Here is a 25,969-nt window from a genome sequence, read left to right as displayed (position 1 = left end):
CAGTCAACAGTGAGTAGATTTCTTTCCAAACTCAAGAATACTGGTTCTACTGATAGGAAAAAAAGGAACCGGACACAAACGAGTCTATGCCAAAACAGGACCATGTTTTGAAACGCTTATGCCTTAAGAACAGTAAAGCTTCTTTGTCTGAGCTGAAAAGAGAATGGGAAGAACATACAGAGTGATAGAAAGTGCAATAACATTCAGAAGACACCTGTTCAAAAATGGACTTTTAGCCCACCATCCTAAGAAGAAGCCCCTCCTCACACAAACAATGAAAAAAAGCCCAATTAATTTGGTGTAAGGAGCATGTCAAATGGACTGCCAAGCAGTGGAAGTCAGTTATTTTCTCGGATGAGAAGAAATTCAGCCAGCTCTGATGGGAGATAAATGATTCGCCGTAGACGTGGTGAACAATACCATCCACACTGTATGGAGTCTACAGTAAAATTCCCTCCCAGTCAAATGATATAGGGATGTATTTCGTATCGCGGAGTAGGTCACCCGCATGCCAATGGATACCTGCCTATATTGGAAGGCAAATTGCTGCCAACCATTAGAGATCATTTCAACCTGCCAAATAACTGCATCTTTCAGGACAACTCTGCTCCTTGTTATCAGGCGAAAAGTGTAAGTAGGCATTTCTGTAGTTACTATAGCTTCATTTCTGCATTAGAGATTCAACGGTAATGTGTTTACATTTGTTACAGGTGAAAAAATGGTTGGAAGAACAGTCCATTACAACTGTTAGCTGGCCAGGAAACAGCCCAGATCTGAATCCTATAGAGAACTGTTGACATCGTGTGGAATCTGCAGATGCCAGAAAGAAACCAAAGACCCTTCGTGAACTTCAGGAAGCCCATAATTCATGTTTGGAACCATGAACTATCAGTTGATTATCTTCAGAAATTGATCTTGTCAATGCCTTGACAGTGTGCTGCTGTCATCAGGGCCAGAGGTGGTTCAACTAAATATCAGTTTACACCTGGTGAACTTTTCATTTTGTTTTCCATTTAAAATGGTAAACTGAAGCAAATTGAGGGCTTCTGATAACATTTCAGCCATAATTGTTGTGTTTACCAAAACTGCTGTATAAAGTTCGCAAATGCTCATTTTGGAATATTTTTGAGAGCACCTGTCAAATATTACTTTGGTTTTTTTGCCTTAACTATTAATAAATATATCTTTTGTTTATATTTCTATTTGCGATGCTAGTCATTAATGTAACATATCATCGCAAAAAAGGGTTAGAAATGTGAAATTCCTAGGTGATGCACTTTCTTTAGAGGGGCTTAGAGGGGAACAGGTATCCTGTGTGTTTATCAGACACTCAGCCTAAAACACTGATGGATCCAATATCTCTCTATTACAGAAGATTTAGGAGAAGTCCGGTTGGCCTGCCTCCCTAAAATCCACTCGTGCACACCTTCTCGATGGTAAGCCCTGTTACGTCACTTAGGTGGCAACGAACGTGTAGAGTGGTTCTCTTCAAGACGCCTGGTCAGCGTGAAGAGGAAAAGACCAAACCCTCCAGCAATGACAGCACAACAATACAAATGGCCCTCAGTCCCCAGCAGCTTTCACTCTCCCTCTTACGGCAGCGAGAGGATCAGAGTGGAAGCAGAGGGTGCAAAGAATCTCTGGGTACGACCAGCCTGCCATGCACGGAAATTGAACTTGGCCTGTTATAACGTACGATCACTCATCGGTGAAGACAGGATATTAGAGCTGGAAAAGGAATTAGAAAATGTGAATTGGAATATCATCGGTTTGGCTGAAACAAGAAGAAGAAATGAATCACTTATAAGTTTATCAAGTGGAAATCTGCTGTACACCAATGGAAACAGTGAAAGGAGTGAAGGTGGAGTTGGGTTTCTGGTCCATAAAGATTTTAAAAACAACAATTTGGAATTCAAAAGTACATCACCAAGGGTGTCAAGACTAATATTCAAGATTTCTAAGAGGTACAAGCTAAAGATTATAATGATTTATGCACCAACATCGAGCCATGATGATGAAGAGGTTGAAGAAATGTACACTGAAATTGAGAGTCTTCTAGATGAGCAGAAAACCCACTACACTATTATTATGGGGGATTTCAATGCTAAGGTTGGAAAAAGGCAAAACAGCACAGAAAGAGGAACTATAGGAAATTTTGGAATTGGTGAAAGAAATAAAAGAGGTGAAAGACCTTGTGGAATTTGCAGAATCTCAAGGACTGTCAGTAATGAACACTTTTTTCAAGAAAAGGGTGAACAGAAAGTGGACATGGAGGAGTCCAAATGGATTAACAACTAATGAAATCGACTTCATCCTCACTAACAGAAGATATATTGTGAATGATGTTACCGTCCTGAATAAGGTAAATGTTGGAAGTGATCACAGAATGGTAAGATGTACACTTGATATAGATATAGGAAAGGAGGGGAAAAAACTGACTCGAGTAAATAATACAAAGGTCTTTGAAATAACAGAGGAGGAGAAAAAGCAGTATGTACTGGAACTTAAGAACAAGTTTGAGCTTCTGCAGACTGCTCAGGACCAAGATATCGACGAGGAATATTACAACTTTCTGAAAGTGATAAAGCCCAAGAAACCTATAGGGAAACAGAAATCCAAAGAAGAAAAAATTAGTCAAGAAACACTTGTCATGATGAACCAAAGACGACAAATGAAGAAAAGAAAAACGCTGACAGGGAGAAAATTGAGTATACTGAGTTATGCAAAGCCATTAGAAAGAGACTCAGAGAGGACATAAGAAGATTTAACACAAGAAAAGTAGAACAAGCATTAAGGGAAAACAAAGGATTTAAATCAGCAGCCATGAGCAGTAATACAGAAAGACAAATGATACTGAAACTGAAGAATAGCGATGGTGTACTTATAAACAGCAGAGAAGGCATAATTCAAATAGCAGAAGACTACTATAGAGAATTATACAAGGAGCAAGGGAATGATACCAGCAGTGGGGAACATGGACTGCAAAGTAGCAACACATACGACATACCCGATATTCTTCCTGATGAGGTAGAACATGCATTGAAGAAAATGAAGAATCGGAAAGCCCCAGGGGAAGATGAAGTTACTGTAGAGTTGTTAAAATTGGGAGGAAGAGACATAACACAAAAACTGGCAAGGCTCTTCACAAAGTGCATTAGAAAAGGTGTGGTGCCTAAGCAGTGGAATAATGCAATCATAGTTTTGCTGCATAAGAAAGGAGATAAATCAGAAATTGGAAATTATAGACCAATTAGCTTGTTATCCCATATCTACAAGTTGTTCACAAGGGTCATTACTAACAGATTAGAAAGAATACTTGATGAGAATCAACCGAAAGAGCAAGCTGGCTTTAGGACAGGATTCTCAACTATGGATCACCTTCACGTAATATCACAGCTAATGGAGAAAGCAAATGAATATAAAACACCATTATGCCTGGCATTTGTGGATTATGAAAAGGCATTTGACTCCATACAGCATAAGGCAATGTTTCGGGCACTGGAAAGACAAGGCATAGATACTCCATATATTATGATTTTGAAGAAAATATATGAGAGTGCTACATCCTTTATTAGACTAGACAAAAACAGTAGCAAATTTAAAATCGAGAAAGGAGTTCGACAAGGAGACACAATATCTCTGAAGCTGTTTACTGCTGCTCTTGAGGAAGCTTTCAGAAGATTAGACTGGTTGCAGAAAGGAGTCAATGTGAACGGAGAGTACCTAAACCATTTACGATTTGCAGATGACATTGTGGTCATAAGCCACGATCCCAAAGAATTAGAGGAAAATCTTAATCAGTTATGCACAGTTAGTAAGGATTTTGGACTAAAGATGAATATGGCTAAAACAAAAGTAATGATGAACAAGTATGCCACGGAAAGGGAAATAATGATTGAAGGAGCAGTAATTGAAAAGGTGGAGTCATATACTTATTTGGGACAAGTAATAAGCTGTAATAATGATAAATTGCTGGAAGTCAAGATAAAAAATAAATTTTGGATGGATAGCATTCAGGAAATATAGTCACGTACTGAAGAGCAATATCCCAGTTTGTCTGAAACGTAAAATAATGAACCAGTGTATACTCCCCACCATGACTTATGGAAGTGAAACTTGGGCACTCACCAAAAGAATGGAAGAGAAGCTAAGAACTACACAGCAAAGAATGGAACGAATTATATTGGGAATCAGACTGTTAGATAAGAAGAGAAACACATGGATTAGGCAGCAAACTCAAGTAAAGGACATTCTTATCAAAACTAAAGAACTAAAATGGTCTTGGGCAGGACACATAGCTCGAAGACATGATGACAGATGGACTAAGAAAATAACAGAATGGTACCCAAGAGGAGCTAGAAGAAAACCTGGAAGACAAAGGTGGAGATGGATAGATGAAATTCATGAGTTTTTGAGCAGTAAATGGATGGCCAGTGCTCAAAACAGAAGGAACTGGAAAGTTGCTGGAGAGGCCTTCATCCTGCAGTGGATTGAAAATGGCTGATGATGATGATGATGATGATGATGCACTTTCTTTGAACACTGGTGTGTATATACACAACAGATTTCAGTTATTTGGGCCACCGGTTAATCAGGGCAGCCGTTTATTTGGAGCAAATCTAAAAAACAGAAACCAATTGAGAAAATAGCCAGGGTTTACTTCGCTTAATTGGGACAGCATGCCGTTTAATTGGGGCAGCAGACCGCAGTATTGGAGATTACCCTACGATTGTGTCCGACGGTACCACGTGGTTCGGTTGAAATTCTGGAGGTCACAACCATAAAACAATTAGCAATCACCTGTTTATTGGGCTTTTCTGTTAGTGAAATCTATCATAACCGGACAGTAAACTCGATCTTACTGAATTTGCGATAATACTGACAGCTGGAATTCTGTGGGTTATTATGGTGAAATGTGTTTACACTTCCATGGAATCTTCAATCATATAAAAAAATTAATTTTCAGATCTTCTCTTCATTCCTATTTTTAAAGCTTTGTAACTCATTACTCGGCGGCAAAATCATTAAAATGGTGCATGCGTGCTGCTTGTGTGTCGAGTCATATGCATGCGTACTTCGTCCGCGCTGGTTGTGATGGCACTGCTTGGCTTGTGATCGCATGCTGATTGCTTACTGCAGACGGCGACCATTATGTTTCATTACACAACTGATGTGTGTGGGTGTACAATGACTGACTATGTGCGAAAGGTAAATAATTTCTTTATTTTAAAACATCGTTGGTGAATTGAAAACTTTTTTAATTTTTAGTGTAAAAGTGTGACCCCAAATTTAAAAATGAAAAAAATTACTAATTACTTCTCAACCACCGGTCCTGTTAATAAAAAGGCCAGAATATTAACAGACATAATGACAGAACACACGAAAATAACGACGCCTGTTGATATTTCTGAATCTGATCTTGAGAAGCAAAGCCAAACTACAAATGACTGGCCGGACTGCTGGACCTATGATCAAAAAAATGAGTTTTGCTTGAAAAATGAATGGCTCTGTGTTTGCAAAATGAAACTTGGCTGTATGCCTTGTAAAAAAGTTGGAACTCTTGGAGTTGAAACGAAAATGGGAATGAAACTTTCCAAAGAATGGACCAACAATGAGATAACCTATTCTGGCAAAGATAGGAAGCAACAGTTGAGCTCACTTCGAAAAAAAATTTTTGATCACAGAGAATCTGCTGCACATAAAGCAGCATTAAAAATAGTTGCTGAAAGCGAAAAAATGATTTTTGAGAATGTTTTTTTAACGTCATTATCTCACAAAAAAATAATAACTGCAAAACTTTTTCGAACTGCATATAAAGTAACAAAGGAAAATCAATGATTCCATCATTTTGAAACTGAAATTGATCTGCAAGAACTGAACGGAGTTGAAATGGGTCGCATTCTTCATTCTACAAATGCGTGTATTAACCTTGTTAATCATACAAGTGAATAAATGAGGAAAACTGTGGTTGAAAAGAAATTGTTCAATCCAATAATAAAATTTCATCATTGATAATTGATGAATCAACCACAATAATCAAAAAAACTACCCTTATAGTATATGTTCGAAGGTGTTGGAATGAATTCACTGATAAATTTGTTTTTGGACTTGGTAGAACTTGAAAAAGTAATGGCAGAAGGAGCATTTGATTCCTTACTCCAATGTCTTCACTCTTATGGGATGACAGATGATTATTTAAAAAAATATTTGGTTTCTCTGGCATGCGACGGCGCTGCTGTGATGTTAGGGTGTAAAAGTGGAGTGAAAAAATTGCTGTCAGAACATTTTCCTTCTATTATAGTTTGCCATTGTGCTAATCACAGACTAGAATTATCAGTAGGTGATGCTGTCAAGGAAACTTCAGGAATAAATAGATTCAAATCATTTATTGATAAACTTTACGTCATATACCATGCTTCGGCAAAGAATAGTGGAGAGTTGCATTTATGTGCAGAATTACTGGGGGCTGAGCTGCTGAAAATTGGAAGAATTTTAAGTACCCGATGGGTTTCATCTAGTTTGCATACAGTTTTGGCTGTGTGGAATAATTTTGAATCCCTTGTGTATCATTTTGAAGAAGCAATGCATGATCCTACAAGAGATAAAAATGATAAATGCACTTATGATGGATTGAAAAGAAAAATCACATCTACAGAATTTTTATTGGACCTAGGATTGATGTATGACGCTCTCCAAGAATTATCAGAATTAAGTTTGGACCTGTACAAGGCAAATAAGAAAATAAAAATACTGGTACAAGTTTTTGAAGAAAGAAGACAGAACTTTGGGCCCTATTATAAATGTGCTGTTGCTGCTGTACGTGATCTTCGCTTTCGTGGAGTTTTACTTCACAAAAAAGATTCAAGAAAGGATCCTCCCATTGACCCAAGTACATTTTATATAAAACTGAAAGAGTCAATCGAAAAAAGATTGCTTGATAGCAAAGACGGTGAGTTGGCGTATTGGTCTCGCGTACTTGATCAAAAACATTGGCCTGAAGATGTTAATACTCAACTGACATTTGGAGAAGTGGAAATTAGAAACTTGTCAATCAGACTGCAACTAAATGAAAGAGAAATGATTTGTGAATTCCGTGAATACATTCTCGAAAAGACATATCCAGAAAAACTGTTGCATTTGATACTATAATAATTAATGATAAACACCAGCCAAGAAATTGAACTGAAAATTTACTATAAAATGAAATAATATACAGTGAAATGTGATGAAAATAAAAACACTGATTAAATTATAGTTACAATATAATTTAAAATATAGTTAAAAGCAATAAAATGTTTTTTATTGCAATAAAATGAGTGCACGTGATGATCACGTGCATGAGTGCCATGGACCTGCTACTTAAGGATGTGTCTTAGCACTAGTAGTATGCTGTTGAAGAAGGAGACGGCAGTTCTCCGAAAGCTCCAGGTTTCATTGTTTTATCGCTTTTAACCCAGTTTATTTTAGATAATTTTATTGCTTTTAACTATATTTTAAATTATATTGTAACTATAATTTAATCAGTGTTTTTATTTTCATCACATTTCACTGAATATTATTTCATTTTATAATAAATTTTCAGTTCAATTTCTTGGCTGGTGTTTATCATTAATTATTATAGTATGGAAATTCCCAGCCCCATAGGCCTGTTTGAAGATGTTGCATTTGATATGGACTCTGAATACCATTCCCATTTCTTCAAGTGAATGTGAAAGCGGGTTTTCACGGATGAATCTAATTGCCACCCCAACAAGAGCTTCGTTGAAGACTAAGACAATTTCAGCACTTTTTTTTTTTTTTCATCAAACTTGTCAGACCACCTCTGAGACTTTTTGATCCTTTAAAGTACGTTGATCTGTGGTTACTCAGAGAACGACATTTGGCCATTGATACTAACAGCAAGGAAAGGAGAAGATTTGTCAGACGAAAATTGGACAAAACTTTGGAATTTACTATGAACATTTGCCTTAAATACAATAAATTAAATTTACGTTAAGAACTGAATATATAATTTTTTTAATAAAAGATTAACAAGATGTGAGTTCTGGCACCTTTTTTCTTACAAAAAAAGCACTGTATATATATATATATATAGAATAGAATAGAAGTAATGGGTACAGGAGTGGTAATAAGAGAAATATATGATGGAATATAGACCTGGGTTACTACTATGTAGAGTAGAAGGCACCCAACGGCATTCATCAATAAATAAATAAATACTAGTAGGTTATGCTTTTAGTGTGGAGAGAACAGCAGGTAGTGTAATCAGCCAATGGGTTAGAATTTTGATTGGTTTTGACGGCTGGCCCTCGTTAACGATGTTGAAATCATCTAAAGTACAGCACTAAGTACTTATAATATTTTTGACTTTTTGTTGCAGGTTTGAATTGTGTTATTTTATGACTGCCTTTTTTTGTTATCTAAACCGTTGATTGATTACACTACCTGCTATTCTCTCCACACTAAAAGCATAACCTACTAGCACGCACACACATATATATACACACAGTTTGGATAAAATGAGTATATGGGCTAATTAAGCTATATAAGTTATATGCCAAATGTGCCTAAGTGCACTTCAAGGCTGAAGTAATAAAGAGAAAAAAATCTAACACATGGAAGTGTAAAGAACACAAGTTGCTAAAACTATATAAAAAGGATAGAATGAAAGAGAAGCATTAAAGGTGGATTAAAGGTAAAGAATATGAAAAACCTACATGATAAATCGAATTATAGGAAATTTAAGGCTGAATTAGTAAGCCAATTTAGAAGGAAAGAAGCTATAAAGGAAAAAATTATAAATTAATTGCAAAGAAATAGCAGGCATCAAATAGAAGATAGAAAGATTTTTGATGTTATAGAAACCTAAATATAGGGGAAGAAAACTGAAAGTTAATATATTAGAAATATTTGAAGCATGCTATAAAAGATTGATGGATAATGCAGGCAATTCATATGATGGGGGACTACATCTGATCATGTATCAATAAACTGTGTTTCTATGCCTGAATATATTATGGAAGAAAAATATTAAAAAGGAAATTCTAAATAAAGCGCAAAAAAAAATTTTTTTTTACTAAAAGGAGGGTAAAAGCAGTAAAATCTTCCATAAAAATAGGGAGCATAGTCCCAATGCAGTGTTCACAACAAAATTAAGGCAATTAAAAAAGAAATAAGATAATGTAAAATTAAAATAAATAAATCAATGTGTGCAGAAAAAGTCAAATCTAAAGGGGTGAAATAGGAATAATTTAGATGAAGAAGCAATTTTGTATGTAAAAATTAGACAAAAAGATAAAGAAGCAAGCATATGGTATAGATAAAGAAAATAAAGCATGGTAAGGAAGGGAAATAGTAGTGAATTAAATGAGGCAAAGACAGCATAGAAGAAAGGAAGAGTGCTCATATTGCCCTTGGGTTATGCTAAATAACTCAATGCACAGAAAAACGAAGGGTAGAAGGGAAAGATAAAAAGCAAAGAGAAGAATTTTATAGAATACTCTGGCCAGTTAGAGGCATAATGGCTCAACCTCTTAGAGAAGACCCTGGCTAAGTAAGTATTAGTAAAAAAAGAAGCTATTACCATATGACTGTAATCTATGAAATGATTGTGGGGAGGGGCACCTGAAAATATAGAGCCAAAAATAAAATGTCAAAATATAAAATGAAGTATTTAAATTAGAAAAATGCCGGAACACAGAGAAAAATCTGATTGTGAATAAGACAGTAGAGAAAAGTAAATACTAAGAATTGTAGCGTGTTTCCTTTAAAACAGGAAACATACAGCAGAGCTATATAATATAACAGTAGATGAAATTTGACATAAAACAGTAGCAAAAAAGCTGGCCCATTTGAGAAGCTGCTGGAAGATGGAAATAATATATGAAATGAAATGTGATCGTAAAAGAGAACTATACAAAAAGAAGGAAGAATTAGTGACCTCTATAGTAGTTTTTAGTCTAATATGTATATAAAGTTCGACAAGTGAAGCACTCAAAATGAAAATGCAGTGTGGAAATGTGAAGTATTCCAAGGAAGCAAACAGCACTTAAATGACAGAAAAGTAAGCTGATTGAAACTATAGATTGTTTAAAAATTATTGCAAGAATGTTTCTGAATTACAAATTCTGAGAAAATCCAGGAGATAAAGTATGAAAGGTGTATTCCTGGAGATAAAAAAAAAAAAACTGTTAAAAGGCAGTGTGAAAATTGTTGCAGAAAATTCCAGTAGTTAAGTTCTGAATAATCAAAAGATAAAATATGCAAGGTATCATACAAGGAATATAAAGAAAGCAGAATTAATAACTGCAGAACATATCAGATGATAAAATGCCAAAATCACTGTAGTTTCCTGGAGTATATTTGACAAGAGGAGCTATCTGAAAAGGATAACAAAAAGAGTAAGATGCGAGGTTGTTGCAATTCAGGATGGTAAATTCATAGAAAAATCCAAGATATAGAGCAGAAGAGTAAGTTGTGTAGGTATAAAAAGGCAATAGAACTATACAGGCTATTAAAACGAAAATGAAACTTGTTAGAACGAATGCAAATTTCTGAAGTAAAATGCAGATATAATTAGTATAATTGCAAATAATTCCATGAGATGTGAAATAAGACAAATAAAGTCCCCATTATTTTCAAAAACAAAAGTGATAAAAAAAAACAAAGAAACAGTTTCTAAAAGATCAAGCAAAAAGGTCATCTAAAAATGAGGAAAGGAAACTTCGAGAATAAAGAAGCAATAAGATCGTTCAAATAGAAGTCATGTGATGGATGTCTTTACTCTCAAAGCAGGGAATTACCACCATAAAAAATTACAACTGTACATATACCAAGTTAGAACCAACCAAATTTATGCTTAATATATTGAGAAACATTTCTAGTGTTGTAGTTAATAAAATTAACAGGGATACTATTTTTTTATCAATTTATTATAAAGCTGATGTAAAGAACTTTGAATAATATTTGGTTTCTACTTAAGTTAGCAAGTCTAACAATCTGTGTACAGATTGTAGGCGCCTCCATAGCCATGTGGGCAGAAGTGGCAGTGTGTAGCACACGCTTCTTGATTAAATCGGGGTTCAAACCTGTAATCACCAAATACGGAGGATGCAGAAAGGTCAGGGAATGACCACCGCATATCCCCGAAGCAATATGGCCTTAGTTGCTAATGCTCCTAACAACAACAACATAACAACAACAGATTGTATTTTTGTGCACTTTAATAGAAATTATATATTAATAGATTATTATATAATAACTAATAGAAATAATAATTATAATTCCAATTGGTAAGGTAAATAATGTTAAAATTATATTAGCATTAGCAAAGGCACATGATGCAAGAAAGCAAGCTTATACAGCATCAGCCAAAAAAAAACACACAACCTTCTCATTTCACCCATCTACTCGCTCCAAATGTTTGTCTAGTTCTGCCTTGAATCTGTTTAAGCTATCAGATTCTACGACAGATAGAAGTTTGTTCCAGCAATCAACCACCCACTGGCTAAAGGCAAACTTCCGCATATCTATCCTACATCTGTCTTTCCTCAATTTGAATTTATGTCCTCTCAGGCGATTATTCTGAGCAAGAGGAAGAATCCCATCAGCATTGAGCATGTTCAAACCATTCAAGGCTTTATACACCTCAATCAGATCACCTCACAGGTGCCTAGTCTCCAGACAATGTAATTTGCAAAACTTCTTTTATTTATTTGCTTCTTTTTACCTGTACGACACCTTGCATATTTTATCTTTTGGATTTTCTCAGAACTTAACTACTGGAATTTTCTGCAACAATTTTCACACCGCCTTTTAACAGTTTTTTTTTTTTATCTCCAGGAATACACCTTTCATACTTTATCTCCTGGATTTTCTCAGAATTTGTAATTCAGAACCATCTTGCAATAATTTTCAAACAATCTATAGTTTCAATCAGCTTACTTTTCTGTCATTTAAGTGCTGTTTGCTTCCTTGGAATACTTCACATTTCCACACTGCATTTTCATTTTGAGTGCTTCACTTGTCGAACTTTATATACATATTAGACTAAAAACTACTATAGAGGTCACTAATTCTTCCTTCTTTTTTGTACAGTTCTCTTTTACGGTCACATTTCACTTCATATATTATTTCCATCTTCCAGCAGCTTCTCAAATGGGCTAGCTTTTTTGCTACTGTTTTATGTGTGTGCGCCTCCGTAGCCAGGTGGGAAGGAGCAGCAGTGCGTAGCACACGCTTCTTGATTAGACCGGGGTTCAAGCCAGTCACCACCAAATACGGACTATGCGGAAAGGTCAAGGAATGACCACCGCATATCCCGAAGCAATATGGCCTTAGTTGCTAATGCTCCTAAAAACCAAATAACAACAACAACAACAACTGTTTTATGTCAGATTTCATCCACTGTTATATTATATAGCTCTGCTGTATGTTTCCTGCTTTAAAGGAAACACGCTACAATTCTTAGTATTTACTTTTCTCTACTGTCTTATTCACAATCAAATTTTTCTCTGTATTTCGGCATTTTTCTAATTTAAATACTTCATTTTATATTTTGACATTTTATTTTTGGCTCTATATTTTCAGGCACCCCTCCCCAAAATCATTTCATAGATTACAGTCATATGGTAATAGCTTCTTTTTTTACTAATACTTGCAATAATTTTCAAACATTATGCCTCTAGCTTGCCAGAGTATTCTATAAAATTCTTCTCTTTGCTTTTTATCTTTCCCTTCTACCCTTCGTTTTTCTGTGCATTGAGTTATTAGCATAACCCGAGGGCAATATGAGCACTCTTCCTTTCCTCTATGCTGCCTTTGCCTCATTTAATTCACTACTATTCCCCTTCCTTACCATGCTTTATTTTCTTTATCTATACCATATGCTTGCTTCTTTATCTTTTTGTCTAATTTTTACATACAAAATTATTTCTATTTCACCACTTCAGATTTGACTTTTTCTGCACACAGTGATTTATTTATTTTAATTTTACATTATCTTATTTCTTATTTAATTACCTTAATTTTATTGTGAACACTGCATTGGGACTATGCTCCCTATTTTTATGGAAGATTTTACTGCTTTTACCCTCCTTTTAGTAAAAAAAAAATTTGCTTTTTTTATCAACTAATTCAAGATTATGAAGAAGAGGTAGACTATTTAGGGTAATGCTGAGATCAAGAAAACCAGCATACTAATTACCAGTATTTTCTTTGCTTAAGGTATATAGTTTGTTTAGGTATATAGTCTTAGGTATATGTTCAGAATTTACATTTAAGCCAAGAATATCATCTACATAACGGATAGCTAAGAAATTATGATTTCAGTTAGAAGTATATAATCTTCATAGTAATGTAGGAGAATAAATTAGAAACTAATCTAGAATTTAGTGAACCCATGAGTATCCTATGGCTTTCCTGTATCATGCTTACCATCAAAAATGAGATCATTAAGAATACAAAGATTGATATAGTTGTTCCACATATTTTCATTGATGTTTATTTTGTCTTTATATTTGTGATATAGTTGATTAAGCACAGATTTAAGTAAATTGTGAGGTATGGAGGTGAAAAGATTTGTAAAAATCAAAAGTTTCAATGCTGAAAATATTAATGCTACCCATATGCAGTACATTCCATTTGTCAGTGTTATAGCTAATCATCCAAGTTGATGAGAGATTACTGAAAATGGTGCTAAGTAATTTAAAAAATTAATGGCAAGCAAGCAAGAAGCAGTGGTCAGGCCACTCAAGATGTGGCCTGACCACTGCCTTATACAATGGAATAGTCACTTCCTTATCCCTGCTAGCAAAATTCCTGTATATCATAAAAAAAAAAAAAACCACATGGGCTGTCCTGGCAGCCTTTCTGCACTGCACAATTACCTCCGAGGGCTTTCTTATTTCCCACTACCCTGAGTGTAGCACCACACAGTTAATCTGGAATTAACAATTACTACTACCCATATGCAATACATTCCATTTGTCAATGTTAAACCTCAATTTCCATTTCTGAGCCCAAAAGCCTAATTTTTCCAGATCTTGTTACAGTAACATACCATCATTAACCACCTTGCCAACTTCATATCATATGCAAACTTAGACATTAAGCCTAATATACCTTCATCAATATCATTAATAAATACAGTAAGCAACAGTGAGCCCAGTATCAAAATCTGGGGGACACCACTGAAAACATTCTTCCATGAAGAGCCGTGTCCACTGATAAAAACTCTGTCTTCTCCCACTCAACCATCCCTTTATCAATAGCAGTAACTTGGCCTTAATGCTACACAGCTCCAGTTTGTATAGCAGTCTGTGTCACAATATCAAAAGCTTTCCTGAACTCCAACTATATGAATCAAATTTTTTTTGTGTCCAGTTTCTTTGTTACTACATCATAGTATCGAATAATAGTAGTAGTAAGGGAGACATGTAATGCAAGAAAGCAAGCGTATCAGCTTATATAGCATCAGCCAAAAAAAAAAAACCTTTCACACATCCATTCCCTCTAAAAGTTTGTCCAGTTCCTCCTTGAATTTATTTAAGCTATCAGCTTCCACAACAACAGCAGGGATAAGGAGGTGATTGTCCCCTTGCTTGGGTACTGCATACAGGTCTGGAGGCCTCATTTTAGGAAGGATGTAGAGCTGCAGGATGCACACAGAAGGGCAACAAGATTGGTGAGTGGAACAAAGAGTTGCTGTTACCAAGAAAGGCAAGTTCTGCAAATTGCAGTCTGGAGACTAGGCACCTGCGAGGTGATCTAAATGAGGTGTATAAGGCCTTGAATGGGTTGAGCAAGCTGAATGCTAATGAGATTCTTCCTCTTGCTCAGATTACTCACCTGAGGGGACATAAATTCAAATTGAGGAAAGGCAATTGTAGAATAGATGTGCAGAAATTGCTTTCTTGCATCATATGCCTCTACTAATACTAATGCGTAAATATAGAGGCAAAATATCTATTTGGCCTGTCAGCAACCTGAGCAGATTCATCAACAGTTAAACCATCAACATCAAGTGGACCAATGTGATTCAACCCATTCTTACTACTATTAATATAAGTAAAGAAGTCTTTGCTACTTTTCTTAGCTTTCTTTGCCAGAGACTTCTCATAATCTGCCTTAGTTTTCCTAACCTCCTTTGTGAGTTGATTGCAAACTAGTTTATATCTACCACAGGCTTCTGTAGACCCAATAATTTATGTGCATCCTATGCATTTTTCTTCTGTGCCACGAGTCTCAACAGTTCATTTGACATCCATTTAGGTCTAAGCCTTGAACTGTATTTCTTAGTTGGTATGAGATGCCTAGTAGCTTCTATTATTATTTTCCCGAATGCTTCCCATTTAAAATTTGTTGTTGGTAACATCGTTAGTTGGTCCCAGCGTACAGAATTTAAAAACTGTCTGAGCCCAATATAGTCTTCTTTATGAAAGCAAAAATTCTTCCCTTTTACCCTTGGTGCATTATAGCCTACGTTGCTGATGCACCAACAAATCTAACAACAAACAAAACTTTTACCCTCGATAGCAGTTACATCTTGTAAAGTGGGTAAAGTACCTGCCATGCAACCCAAAGGTCACGGGTTCGAATCCCACCTCAGGCTTGGATCAAAGTACTGCAAAAACCTTGAGAGGTGCATTATGGTCACAGAAGCCGATGCACCAACAACTACCAAAAAAAAAAAAAAAAACTGAACCCAAAATATAAAAGAACCTAGTGGTTAATTTATCTACAGATTTTTAACACATGAAGAATCACTGCTGATAATCATAACAAGGGTACTGCTTTCTCTCTTGTGGCCTCTCTAACATGCTGCTGTAAAAATTGTACTTTTTTTCAGTGGGCCGTACTGCAGATGTCCTAGTTAAGCAATTCTCTTTGGTGTTCCCTCAGAAATCAACATGAGGTTCTTGTTTAACTGTTTGCAACATTCTTGTCTTGTTTGAAATCATATTTTCTTTACTAGAAGCCATATTCGACACTAATTATAACCATCACTTATCACTGAGTTTTGAACATAATTCTGCCACTGATTTCTGGATGGCTTAGACAAACATCATTCCTTAAAAACTCTTATTACTATTCATTCTGAAACTCCAGTAAATTCAACTACTTCTTTAAATGGAAGCCCTTTAGACCTGTGAAATGCTATTATGTATTCATTTACATCTTTTCTGTGTCCTATATTTCATGATAAAACTGTTGCTTCTTCCATCACAGATGGTATACCTGTAAATAGAGAAAACAATTTAACCTTATAATCTAATTTCAGGGAAAAAAGTACAGAAGGTACATATGTTCCATCTGTTATATGCACTAAATACCACAAGTTACTAATTTTGTCCAGTGTCTGTAATTTACAATAGTAAATTACAGACACTGGACAAAACAGTAATTGAAATGATATGTATATAACATTTTTTATGAACATAAGTGAAGAATCACATATTTCAGGTTATTCTGCAGAGGTATGTATAACACCTACCTACTTGCCACTGTGTTTCCTCTGAGATTAAATTTAAGATAATCACCACCATATATATCTTTGACTAATTTATCAACTTTTGTACTATCTCCTTTTTCTGCTAATGCAATGGCCTCTTCAAATGTCTCGCATCCAGTAAGAAGGCAACAGAGTCCCAAGAATGTTCCTCCTCCTAAACTAAAAACAAATATTAGTTATAACAAAAAAAAAAGATGAAGTATGAATGAGGTATTTATGACAAATTTGATAACTTTACTAGCACTTTTTGAAAGAGGATAACATATATAAAACTGTGATGCCTGCGTAAATATGACAACGTAATGAGAGTTTCCAATATAGTAAGGGTCACAATTTATAATAGTCTAGTTAGTTCCATATTCTAATTTTATTTTGTAGCGCAGGATATTTGATAGAGTTCAAGTCACTTTTTAAGTAGTCATTTGTTTAAGCAATACAGTAAATTCTGAGTACTGATTAAGTCATGAAATGTAGATATTGTAGGGGATATCGGAGGCATTTGTCACTGAAACATATGTGATGCTGAATTTGAATATGTGGAGGAATACAGGAAGGTATACAGGAAAGGCATTGTGTACTTTGTTACAGGTTCCAGGGTCTCCCCCCCCCATACGCCACTGAGTCGTCTGTTCTTGGCATAAGCCAAAACACTGGCCATTTAGATGTGGTGTAGGTTTGTGTAGAGTAGTGAGGCATTCTGTTGGAGTGTTGTTGGCCAGCAACTGGGTTTTCACAGCCAGGAGACAGCAGATACCTGGTTGATCACCCCCCCCCCCAACTCTCGTCCTTGGCCACTTGGCGGCACAGTTGTGAATGCTAGGTTTTGTTATCAAGAAGCTCTTACTGCGTTTCCAGACAATTCTGAAAGAACCTGGTTGAGGAGGGAGATAGTGAGAGAAGTGTGAGGAGTAAGTTAGGGGAGGAAATATAGATTTTTTTTATATATTTATTATTATTTTTTTTAATTTAAACATGAACAGTAGATACATTTTCGACAAAATCTATTTTAATTTTATGTAAAAATAAGAAAAATAAAATAAAATAAAAATAAAAAATAAAGAAAAAACTTTGGATAGAAAAAAAAACATTTCTACATTTGAATTTTGGGAATTAGGACAGTTTCTTGGCATTGGATCGGTCTCATATTAAATGTCACATGTTGAAAGTGATGGACTCTTCGGCAATGGTAAAGAGGTGACCGCCACTGTTCCAGTCACTGTTAAGGTCATTTAGAATTTCAGGTCTCTGATGGTGGAATTCGAGCAGAAGTCTGCTCTGCAACTTTCTCTGTAGACTCCACTTGAGATGTTGCACCGATGTGTCGACAGGAGGCACGTCGTCACTGCTTCCTGTGTGCTTCAAGTAGAAGTTATTATTATTATTATTATTAGAAGCTATATGGTGCAAGGAAGCCGGAATGCTGCACCAGCCAAAAAAAAATTCTTGAGTTACCCTAAGAGAGAGAGAGAGAGAGAGAAGTAGAAGGGAATCACCAAGAAAGAGAAGAATGATGATATCCAGCTCAGGACCCTGGGTGTGCCAAGCCCATACTCACCAGATGTGAGCCCCTGGGGATAAATTTGTAAATGACGATCTTGGCGGCAATGAATAAGAAGTTACAAGTGGTGTGTTTTGTCTGCTCAGAGTGAAGAAAGTACCAGTAGCCCTCCTCAGTGTGGGCATGGTTGCAGGCAAGCCTCGCAGCATCAAATGCGTACTCCATCAGTTTGTGGTTCACAGGGCCCACCAGGTACGTCTGTTCCAGGGTATCTAAAGTGGCACAGAAGAAGCAGCAGTTTGAGGTGCATAACCCAAAGATTTGTAGCTTGACTGGGGTAGGAAGGATGTTGTGCCACAGTTGCCACTGGATGTCAGCATCCAATTTGGAGCATTTCATTCTGTATGGGAGGTTCCACTGAAAGTTGGATGGTGGTTTGTGGTGTGTGCGGAGAAGGGTGCAGGAAGAGCTTGGCCAGTAGATGACAGGAAGGTCATGGCTGTGTTGCATGACATAAGTAGCTGATAGACTTTTTTGGAGGGTGCAGGAACCAGAGGTACCGTGTCTTCTGGTGATGTGATGACAAAGGTTGGTACAGGTGTAGATCTGGTGACATTTCCAATCCCTTTTGCTGTTATGATATCTGGAAGGGCTTGTGCAATTGCTGATTTTAGATGTCTGTGTTGCTGCATTTCATTTATGGTTTTAATGGGCAAGCCTTTTGTTCTCTTCCATTCAAGACATAGTGTCAGGAGGTTGCCAATGGTCCTAATTCCTGCCCAGTTCCACGCAGGAAGAAGGAGTTCATCAGTTGCAAGTCTATTATTCTTTTATTGTAGAAGAGCAGTTCTGAAAGTATTGCAGGAAGGGATGTTCCCTCAAGAGTATGGTGAAGGTTTAGCTTTTTCCAGTAGTGCATCTTTATAGAAGGACCTTGAGGTTGTCACAGACATTCTCTCAGATATGCCAGACAGGCTGTACTTGCTACCTGGGAGTCTAAAACTCTGATGGAACTGATATTCGGGTGACACTCAAGTCAAGTGGACCCAATTTCGGCGAAGTCCGGACGGTCTGTGACAGCCAAATCCTCTGCTTACACCTTCACGATGGTGGGACTGTTAGTAATCCTGGGTATAACTTCCATGCACAAGTACATGGTGGGTGACCACTCAGGTGTGAACCAACGTAAGCAGGGGTCGAGGTGTGGTGGCGATACCACATGGAGGAATGCCGCCCCTCTATGTCACCAGGCAGTACTAGGTGGTAGATGACTCTCATCAACCGGTGAAATACCACCACTTTGCTTATTGGAGGCTCGAAGTGGTGGAACCCATGTTTAGTCTCTAGAGCTAAGTTCTGGTCAACCCTTCCCTATCTTTTCCATCATGCAGTATGATTGATGACTTTTGAGGTTATGATGAATGTCGTGGCGAGATCCAACATTCCTTACATTTCGAGGGTACAGCTCTAAAACGGTGTTCGCAGGCCGGCCGCTAGTTAGTACACCGGACCGAACCTATTGGTAACTCTCTAGGAGGCTTCCGTTGGTTCACTCAGGTGTGAACCAACGTAAGCAGGGGTCGAGGTGTGGTGGCGATACCACATGGAGGAATGCCGCCCCTCTATGTTACCAGGCAGTACTAGGTGGTAGATGACTCTCATCAACCGGTGAAATACCACCACTTTGCTTATTGGAGGCTCGAAGTGGTGGAACCCATGTTTAGTCTCTAGAGCTAAGTTCTGATCAACCCTTCCCTATCTCTTCCATCATGCAGTATGATTGATGACTTTTGAGGTTATGATGAATGTCGTGGCGAGATCCAACATTCCTTACATTTCGAGGGTACAGCTCTAAAACGGTGTTCGCAGGCCGGCCGCTAGTTAGTACACCGGACCGAACCTATTGGTAACTCTCTAGAAGGCTTCCGGATCAGCTAGTGTATAATCTTGCTACCTCTACTCTGCCAGATAGTGACTGGAGGGAGTCCGAGTAGTGTGTATGCGGGGAGCATTGTCGAGGCCACGTTATGTCAAGCATCTGGTATATTCTTACCACATGTACGCCATATCCAAAAATTTCATTACTTCATACAGCATGTCCCACCCACTTTTTCTTACTATTGAATACACCATGAATTGTCAAACTAATAGAGCAAGCTTATCTGCGAAAAGATCTAAACCTCCCAAGAACTTCCTAATTCATTTCACAAATATACGTGGTCTCAATTTTAACTCAATGATGTCCATTTCCACTTGCAGTCTGCCAAACCCCATGTACTTTTTCTGACAGAATCTCAGTTATCGGTTGATTCAACTACTGCTCATCTCAGACGCCCAAATTATTCGCTATATGATTCCTTTCGCCTCAAAGGTGGTACTTGTGCATATGTCCATTCTGATATTCCCTGTCAGAGACTTGAAAATTGGGAATCTTCTCTCTTTGATCTTCTCTGGCTTAAAATCTCTCTACCTCATTGTGTCAAATTCATCTGTTGTCTCTACCGTTCTCCCAACTCCACTAATCACTTGGAGCTCTTTGACTTCCTCTCTTTGCAACTTGACTTTCTCCAGTCCAACTTTCCTAACAGTGAGGTAATTTTCCTCGGTGATTTTAATGTTCACAACTCCAGCTGGCTTACGTTTTCTAGTCACACTGACACTGCAGGTCGAGATGCTGAGACTTTTGCAATTACTAATGACCTAGCACAGATTGTTCATTTACCTACAAGAATACCGGACAATCCTAATCATACAGCCAATACGCTTGATCTTTTTCTCACAAACAACCCTTCTAAGTACACGGTTGAAGTGAGAGGTCCTGTAGGCACTTCAGATCACAACTTGGTGATTGTCTCTTCTCCAATGGAACCTTTACCTCATGGCTATTCCCAACCTCGTGTTGTTTGGCATTACAAGAATGCAAAATGGGATGACCGGCGAGACTTCTTTTCTTCTTTACCTTGGTCGGATTACTGTTTCCAAACTTCTGATGTCAACGTTTGCTCAGATCGTGTCAGTGAAATTATTCTTGCAGGAATGGAATCCTTTATCCCACACTCCACTTTAAAATCTCGTCCTTTATCTAAACCTTGGTTTTCCAATAAATGTGCTAAGGCTGTCCAAGAGAAGAATGTTGCATATCGTAATTGGCTTGTTTCTAATTCTTCAGTTTCATTTTCTGCCTACACCAAAGCTCGCAACAATTGTAAAGCAGTTATTAATCAGTCCAAACTAGAGTTTGAACAGGCTAAGAGTAGAAAACTTGCTTCTTGCCCTAATGGTAGCCGAGCATTCTGGTCTCTTGCCAAAGTTATTGGCCGCAACTTTTGCCCATCTCTGCTCCCACCTCTGTCCAAACCAGATGGTTCTGTTGTCACTTCAGCCAAGGACAAAGCTGACCTGCTAGCATCCCATATTTCTTCCAGCTCATGTATTAATGATCTTGGTAAAACACCTCCCACCATTCCCAACACGCTCCATTCAATGCCTCCTGTGGTCTTCCGTCAAAAGGATATCAGAAGGATTTTGATGAATCTTGATGCTAAGAAAGCTCCAGGTCTGATGGTATTTCTCCACTTGTTCTCAAAACCTGTGCTCCTGAACTTACTCCTATTCTTTGCCGACTTTTTTCACTTTCTTATTCCAAAGGTGTTTTTCCTTCTGCTTGGAAATTTGCTCATATCCAGCCAGTTCCTAAAAAGGGTGACAAATCCCTCCCATCCAATTATCGTCCCATTGCAATTACTTCTACTCTTTCTAAAGTAATGGAGAAATCAATTAACCGCCAACTCTTAAACTACCTAGAAACCTTCCGTCTGATCAACGATCGCCAGTATGGATTCCGTCAGTGTCGATCCACTGGTGATATTCTGGCTTATGTTACCCATTTATGGACTAATTCAATGGAAAGGTTCGGTGAAACACAAGTAGTTGCTCTTGACATCTCAAAGGCTTTTGATCGTGTTTGGCATAAAGGTCTTCTAAACAAGCTTCCATCTTATGGTTTGCCAACTGTTTTTAGTAATTGGTTATCCAGTTTTCTCTGTGATCGCTCACTGAGGGTGATGGTAGATGGCTCTCTGCCTTCTAACTTCTCCACTAATGCCGGTGTCCCCCAAGTTTCAGTTCTTTTCCCCACTCTTTTCCTCTTGTATATTAATGACCTTCTTCCATTGACTGGAAATCCTATCCATAGTTTTGCCGATGATAGCACATTGCATTTAACTTTCCATTTTGAGAAACCTTGTCCTGCTCAATCAGCTTCAACTTCTTGAAAATCTGCTACCAATTCCTTAAATGCCGATCTTCAGGTAATTCTCCAGTGGGGCAAAAACAACTTAGTTGATTTCGACCCTTCTAAAACTCGGTCTTGTCTTATATCTCGCAAAAAGGATTCTTCTGCTCCTAGGCTTATCTTTAATGACACTCCGATTTCTAGGCAAAATGATATATCTCTTTTGGGGATTACCCTGACTTCTAATCTCTCTTGGCACAAGCACACTCCAAATATTGCTTCCTCTGCATCTAAAAAACGTGGTTTTCTCTTTCGCTCTCGGCATTACTTTTCTTCCAAACAGCTGCTCACTCTGTATAAATCGCAAATCCGCCCTGCCATGGAATATTGTTCCCACATCTGGGTTGGTGCCCCCAAAACCTCTCTCAGGCTTCTTGATTCCATTCAGAAGAGGGCAGTTAGGTTAATTAATGATTCATCTTTAACAGAGTCTCTCCACTCGCTTTCTCATAGACGCACTGTTTCTGCTGCATGCCTCTTCTACAGATACGTCCATGGGCACTGTTCTTCTGAATTGGCTTCTATAATTCACGCTCTCTCTTTCAAAACAGTCCGAACACGTGCCGCCACCAGCCATTTACTGTCCAACTTCAAACCCACAGAACCAACTTTTCATCTTCCTCATTTATTCATTCAACTGCCGTTTTCTGGAACAACCTTCCTTCATACGTATTTCCTGAAAATTACAATCTACAGAAGTTCAAGTCCAATGTCAACAGGTGGAGTGAGAACTTTTAAGGTGTGCCAGAGAATGCTTGCTGCCATCTGATTGACTGCAAGCATTCTCCCTCTCAGTGAAGATGTGGCGTACACACTTCTCCATTTCCCAAGTACTCTGTTGAAATCACTCAGCAGTTTGGACCAGTTCTTCTGGGAGAAAAGGAGGGTATTGCCAAGGTACACACCTAGGTATTTCTGTCCCTCGCTGGACCATGTGCATTGGATGAGGGAGTCGGTTCTGGTTTTCCAGTTGCCAGACCAAAGGCCACTGGTCTTACTATGGTTTAGTTTTGCACCTAATGTTTGTTTGTTATTTGGTTTTTAGGAGCATTAGCAACTAAGGCCATATTACTCCGGGGATATGTGGTGGTCATTCCCTGACCTTTCCGCATCCTCCGTATTTGGTGGTCATGGGCTCGAACCCCGATCTAATCAAGAAGCGTGTGCTACCCACTTGCTGCTTCTGCCCACCTGGCTATTGCATCTAATTTTGGAGCGTAGAGATGGTGGGCCTTTTTGATTTCTTCAAATTCATTCTCATGGCGTATAACAATTGTGACATCATCTGCGTATGCTGAGTGGGTTATTTTCAGGTGAGGCTCTGGTAGTAGCATTCATCGGGATTGTAGACTGGTTGCAATTTTTTTTAGGAATGGTTCTATGGCAAATGTGTAAAGTTGCTCGGAGAGTGGGCAGCCTTGTTTTATCCGTCTGAAGTACGAAAAGTTACAGGTGAGCTGGTTATTCAGTTTCAAGCAGAATTTGGCTTCCTTGTATAGCAGATATTGTTCTGATGATGAAGGGTCCATATCCGAAAATTTTCAAGGTTTGAAAAAGGTAGCTGTGTTCAATGCTGTTGAAAGCATTTTCCTGGTCAAGGCTAATTAGTGCTAGGAATTCTCGTTGGCTGTTTGCAGTGAAGAGGAGGTCACAGATCAGATGAAGATTACCATGAATCAATCTTCCAAGTAAGGAGTATGTTTGTTGGTGATGTTATCAGGAAGAGTGAATTTCAATTGATCGGCAATAGTTTTGGATATAATTTTGCAGTCAGTATTCATTAAGGGTGCCAGTTTTGGAGGTTGGTGCAATCCCCTTTCTTGGGAATCAATCAAGCACAGAGGTAGTGACCAAACCTGGTAGTCCATGGAACTGAGCTTCTTCAAGCATTTGAAAAAGTAGCACTCTGAGTTGATCCCAAAACATTTGGAAGAATTCAGAATGTCAGTCTGTCCAGACCTGGTGATCTATTTTTGGAAAGGACTTTGCATGCTGCTGTTAGTTCTTGTAGGGTGATTGGTTTATTCATAGTGCATTGGGCCATAAGGGAGATTATTTTTAAGTTCTGAAAGTATTTCCTCGGTTGCCTTCATAGAGGTTTCTTGGGAACTGTAAATTTCTCTATAAAATCTGGTTACTTCAGAGACAATTTCCTCTGGGTCTTCAGTGATGTTTCCATCTTGCAGCTGAATGGTAGTGATGGTGGTTGCTTTGTGATGTCTGTGTTCTAATGAGAAAAAGTATTTGGTCGGAGTGTCAGATAGATTTATGTGGGTGTATCTAGATCTGAGTAGGGCACCTTTTGCAGAGTGTTCTAAGTGGGATTTGTATGGCCTGTATTGTTGACTGATGGGCCTAACTATCAAGTGGGAGATTCTTCAGTCTTTGCTCAAGTTGATAGAGGTTATTGTGCTTTTGTTGACTTTTCTGATGGCTGTAGGTTTGCAAGAATGATTTCAGTTTACTTTTAAATCTAGGCCACCAAGTGTTCATGGGCTCCAATCTGTCTTTTGATTGGGCAAGATTGGATATCAGGTCTTGTAGCTTAGAGATGTATTCCCTGTCTTGAAGAAGGGTGTTGTTGAACGTCCAATAAGCACCTCCACTTTTGAAGTGATTGGGTGAGAAGGAGAGCTGCAATTTGATAAAGGAGTGATCTGAGATATAGGATGGCAAATGTGTGTGTGATTCTTCTGACCAGGAGAATGGTGTGTTTTGAGATGTATCTGTCCAGTTGGGCTTGGTAAGGTAGTCTTCCAGATGCTTTATTTGCTGATCTCCAGGTGTAGGACTTTTCTTCTGGGTGCTGGTGTCTAAATGCGTCGACCAGTCATACATGCGGTCAATGTATGACTGCATATATTTATGAGGTATACAGTCATACATTGACTGCATACATCATAAATCTGCCGGCAATAAGTTTTTCCAGGATTTTGCCAATAATAGGGAGGAGAGCTGTCAGCCTATGGGAGTCAGGTTTGTCTTGCCAGTTTGTCCAGATATTTTATGATGCTCTTGATCTTCACTGTTTTCCATAAGGGGGGGAATACTCCATCACAAAGGCACAAGTTGAAAAGATTATGATTTCAGGAGAGATGACCCAGAGCCATTTGATAACATCTGCCTCCATGAGATCAGGTCCAGGACATTTCCCCGATCTCTGGTTGTTTTCACCACAAGATCAATTTCCTCCCTTAGGAATGGTTTCTCGTGTGGATTGCCTTGATGTGTCAGGTGATCTAGATGCGTAATGGTTTCTAGATTTGTCTCTTGTTGATAAGTCCTAGTGTATAATGATATCCAGTATACTGTTGGCAGCTTGTGACCAAGTTGTTGACTCAGGTTGATCCTGTATTCTGGTTGTGGAGGGGTGCTGTCACCTGGGATAAATTTCTCTATGAAAAGCTTGTAGGTAAGCCCCCAGAGATCCTCATTACCAGTCCTAATGACAAGAGTTTCTCAAGATTTGTTTTTCTCTTGGTATATGGTTCAATAGAAGACCTGCCTTGATACTTTGTAGACTTGCTGAAGTCTGAGTATTTCATCATGTGGTCTGCGATTTCTCTTTGAACTTTGGTACTCATATGACTTCTAAGTAATTTAGATCACTTATCCATCAAGGAACAAAGAGAGATCTGTGTTTCTTCCTGAAAATGGAATTCAAGGC

General features: G+C 37.9%; 1 protein-coding gene across 1 annotated transcript in view; it reads right to left on the bottom strand.

Annotated features, from left to right (window-relative positions):
• LOC150083179 (pantothenate kinase 3-like) overlaps positions 1 to 25,969 on the bottom strand; it is a 233,580-nt gene that overhangs the window by 39,531 nt on the left and 168,080 nt on the right. Inside the window, exon 6 of the mRNA XM_090377087.1 lies at positions 16,493 to 16,669. Within this exon, the coding sequence (XP_090233213.1) occupies positions 16,493 to 16,669 (177 nt within the window). The remainder of the gene's footprint in view (positions 1 to 16,492; positions 16,670 to 25,969) is intronic.

The sequence above is a fragment of the Mastigoproctus giganteus genome, chromosome 7, assembly GCF_048544385.1.
Source record: "Mastigoproctus giganteus isolate SK-2022 chromosome 7, ASM4854438v1, whole genome shotgun sequence".
NCBI lineage: Eukaryota > Metazoa > Arthropoda > Arachnida > Uropygi > Thelyphonidae > Mastigoproctus > Mastigoproctus giganteus.
This window is presented reverse-complemented; position numbering and strand designations above follow the sequence as displayed.